This window comes from Priapulus caudatus, unplaced genomic scaffold, assembly GCF_000485595.1.
Source record: "Priapulus caudatus unplaced genomic scaffold, Priapulus_caudatus-5.0.1 Scaffold26, whole genome shotgun sequence".
NCBI classification, from domain to species: Eukaryota; Metazoa; Priapulida; class Priapulimorpha; order Priapulimorphida; family Priapulidae; genus Priapulus; species Priapulus caudatus.
In genome coordinates, this window is record NW_014577087.1 from 991,507 (window position 1) to 996,083 (window position 4,577).

Here is a 4,577-nt window from a genome sequence, read left to right on the forward strand (position 1 = left end):
TGATGCTGCTGCTGCTTCTGCTGATGTTGTTGCTACCGCTATTACTACTGCTGTTGTTGTAGTTGTTGCTTTTGCTGCTGCTAATGCTACTACTGCTGCTGATTGCCACCGTGCTTCTAGCGGCGGTGCTGAGCGCTTGGGAAAGCATCCGCATGAAAATGTAGAGATGTGTCAACACGGTTGTTGTCGGTTGCCGCGAGCCGAGCATTAGACAGGCGCTAGTTCCCGCGAACAAACGCGAATCCTTGTTCGTCACCAGGCGACCGAACTACCGCCGCCGCTGCCGCCGTACACGCAGGTAATTATTGCACACCTAGTGTTTCGGACACGGCCGGGTAATGCGCACGTAATGCGCGCGAAGGACGCGCTCCAACGTCGCCAACGCGCGCCGGCCATCTTTGTCCGTTGCTAAGGTCCCGCAGACGCTCGTTGGTTGCTGGCTCACCGCACGCTGCGTGCGTGAATGTAGGGCGTGGGGTTTCGATGTCGCTTGCTCGGGTGCATGCTTCCGCCGTTAGCACTATATTATACGTCGCTCATTAGTGAGCCCGGAGTCGGTCGGAGATGTTGACCCAGTACAGCGCTAATGAGTGTATGTCGCCGACGCTCGCGACAAAACATGTTTGTCTCCAGGCAGCGCTCGTAAAAAACGACAAGAGAATAGATCATGTAGAATGATGACCGAGGTGCGAGCGAGAGGATCGCGCTCGGGCGATTTGTCTTCGTTATAAACGCGTTAATAATAATTATGAATTTTAAAAAAACGGCGTTGATTGTTGTGCGTACGAAAGTAAATCGGTATTGCCTGTCAGGTGTAGCACATATCTTTAAGAAATGACAATAACAATACATCCATCTACATACATCTACATACATCAATCAGCGCGTGCGTGCGTGTGTGCGTGCGTGCGTGCGTGTATGCGTGCATGCGTTAGGGTTCCTAATCATTTTAATCAGAACGCGTACGAATTAAATAAAAATTAACACTTTAGCGTCTGTCGGATGGGACGTTTTGTGGGAATAACAATAACACTAACAATAACAATAACAATTCAACTACCAGCGCGCGCGGGCGTGAAATGTCAAGAGTATCCCGCGCGACAAATCTACAGAGAACACTTTCTCTCTGTGAGGATCATTGCACCTTCTTCGGGGCACGCCTGCGGTTTAAAGCGTAATCCTATTACATCCCCCTCCCTCTCCGCTGTTAACTAGCATTATATTCAGATGCTATCAATCGCGCTTCTAACACAAATCTGTTGATATGAGTCGTTACTGGAGCGGAATGTCTCTCCGCGCATCTCTCGACGCGCCGCCAGGCGGTCTGATCGCAGCCGATGATTACAGGCGAGCACAGCATGATTCACGCTGCGTGCGCAACACCATGCGCCACTATATATAATATTATAGCCTCAGGGCTACACCGCCACCACTACTACTACGTATACGCTATACCCTCCTCCTTCTCACAGCGCAATCTTTTGTGCAGATATATATATCGCGCAGTGTTCGTCTGCGACCGACACTCACGTGACGCGGTCACGTGCTCGACGCGCTCGAAAGTGAAAACTCCACCTCTTCGTCGTCGGCGACGCAGAAGGACAACAACGCAAAGAAATCCGTCGCTGAGATTGCATTTCGTCGGTACTGCTGTGCGCGCGACAGTCAGAGCGACGTTTTTCCCGCGCACGTGCGTGCGTGCATGTGTGCGTGCGTTCCTGCGTGCGTGCGTGAACGATGCCGAGGTTAGAGCGCAGTGCGTCGGCGCTCGGCGACCGCGTCCGAAACTGGTCGAAGACGTCGCTGACCCGCGTGCGGTCGTTCATAACACGCGATGCGGACGCCGGCGAGACGGCGAAACCCAGCAGCCGATATCGGCCGAGCGGCGTGAAGAAATACGGCGGCGGCGGCGGCGGCGGCGGCGGCGATGGGGGGAAGCCGCAGACGAACGCCACGTCTCAACATCCACATCATCAACATCAGAAGCTGCGCAGTGACTCGGGCGAGGAGAATCGCCACACTAGGAACCCTGCTTCCCCGACGCCCGTGCCACCCATGCGCAGAAAGCGCATGAAACTGTTAAGGTATTATCCCCCCCCCCTCCGTGCAGGGAAGCTATAGTCCGCGTATCCTTCCCGTAAGCTCCCTGCGTGAAGTGTGTACCCGAGTTAAAGCCTTTGGCTCTTTTCTCTGCGTGTGTGTTTGTGTGTGTGGGGGGTATATGATATCCCTAGAATCCCTCCAGCGGGTGTTCGGTACTTTATCCCGTTTTTCCAATGCTTTCCTGGATGTTTTTTCTTTTATTTTGATTCGTCCTGTACACAAACACATCTTACTCTCGTTCCTTTGTGGTCTCGCTGATAAATCGCCCACGCAAACGTGTACGTGAGCGCGTGTAGGTAGGTAGGTATATGTGTCAGTCGTCCTGTGTCTTGTTTGTGTCGTTCTTTTAGTCAGTAGTTAAGGTTCCTCGTCACTATAACTATATATAATTTATTCCACACCCAGTAAACGTCGATATTTTCCCTTTCTCGCTTCCTGTCGCATGCACATTTTTCACTCCCTCCTCTTCTATCTCTCGCTCTCTCTCTCTTTCTCGTTGTATCTTGCATGGTAGTGTTATGTAAACCAGATCTTTTGCGGTTTTCTGGGTGACATTAACACGACCATGTTAGTTGCGTTTGTTCGCATTATTTATTGTTTATCAGAGTATTTGTAAACACTCCATAGTAATCTGCCGACTGCTTAGTGACAACGCCGTTAATTACTTTATTCATAGTACTACCAAATTACAATTGCAGATGGTGAAATCACTTTCATGTTACACGCGATTTCATGGTAGTATATGCCTGTAGGGCCTACGCCATGTTTCTCCGTCTATAGTGATGTTAATATAACCTAGTTTTTTTTCTCAACGGCGATCCAACCTACATTTTCAACATTCGGTAATGACCAACTTTTTCCAGCGCAGTGAATTAAATTTATTGATTAGATTTTGTCTGTATATCCCGTCCAGTAGCACCCCGGGCAACGGTAATATTATTCAAGCAGAGAGTGATGTTACACATGTTAGATGTATGCAAGCATTGACCGAATAACGATGTAATTCAGTGTTAGCTCTCCTTGCGACCAATCAGAGCACTATATCGCTAGTAGGCCGTTGTTGTATTTCATTCGAAAAATCGTATATCGCGCCATACTAACTTTCGTCTGTTTGTTGCCATAGTAACCGCGACTGGTGGTACGCGAAGCATCTCGTTACGCAACAGGATGGCTACATACCGAGTAACTTCGTGCAAAACTTCGACAAGGAAGAGTAAGTATGCGAATAGTTGAACGTTTGTAACAGATTTGAGATTTTTTTAGCTGATTTTGAAGTTGCAACGGTAATCGCATTAATGAACGCCACTGCTCTTTCTCATCGTTGTCGTGTAACGACGCACAGACCCATCTGCGTGGGTAAACCTTCATCGTGACGTCACATCATGAGCAGGCCCCCATCGTGTAGATCAGGCTCCCATTTTTTGACGTCAGGTTATGATCATGCTCCCATTTCGTATGTCAAACATCTCATATGAAAGTCAAACATAATGTCCGGAGTGAGAGTCCGGAGGAGATAGTAGGATCTCGATATAGCTGTGAACGTGCTTCCTACGTGACCTAATGTCATGCATATATATATATATGTGCGTGTGTGTGGATATAACGCTTGTCACGTCGTGTTAACTGCCTCATATATAATGACCTAGCTATTATAACGTCTGCCTGCTGTCGGGACGTTCATTCTGATTCGCCGGTTGCTAGGTGGGATGAGAGTTACCAAGGTTACTGATTCATCGACGCACTTTTCCCAGCCATTATATATATCTTATTAACACTATAATAGCGTAATTGCGTGACACCGCGCGTGTAGTAAACTAACAATAAATGCATGAGCTCGCTCTTTGGACGGGCAAGTAAAACGAAATATATACAACACGCAAAACGGCGCGCGTTATAAATTCCTGTGTGCTTTTACTGTCGTCGTGAAATGTTGTCTTGCCCACGCGATATCGCCTGTAATCGGACGGACTTTCTGGTAGCGTTTCTCAATCGCTCTCACGACGGCTGAGTGTCAGATCTAAGTGAGAATATAGACGTTAAAGAGTGCCGAACTGTCAACAATGCGGGGCGAAATAACATGCACCGTCCGTGGATGCACTGTCTAAGTGCAGGTTACACACACTATTCGACGAAATTGGAATATCATTTTAGGATAAGCGAAAGCCACTAGAACTAGCCCACTCATGGCCCACGGCTAGTACCCGCAGTGAGAAGCTCCACATTCACACATAAACACGCGTACCCACGCACGCACGCACGCACACACACATACATACATACATACATACATACATACATACATACATACACAAACACATACATACACAAACACTCGCACACACGCACACTAACACGCGCGCGCGCACTCAAGCACACACGCACACTCGCACACGCGTCGGCACGTACACATACACACACACACACACACACACACACACACACACACACACACACACACACACACACACACACAC

General features: G+C 48.7%; 1 protein-coding gene across 1 annotated transcript in view; it reads left to right on the top strand.

Annotated features, from left to right (window-relative positions):
• Nucleotides 1-4,577, top strand: part of LOC106814382 (tyrosine-protein kinase Src64B-like) — a 22,589-nt gene that overhangs the window by 6,599 nt on the left and 11,413 nt on the right. Inside the window, exons 2-3 of the mRNA XM_014818694.1 lie at nt 1,490-2,084; nt 3,227-3,316. Coding sequence (XP_014674180.1) covers nt 1,738-2,084; nt 3,227-3,316 — 437 coding nt within the window. The 5' untranslated portion in view covers nt 1,490-1,737. The remainder of the gene's footprint in view (nt 1-1,489; nt 2,085-3,226; nt 3,317-4,577) is intronic.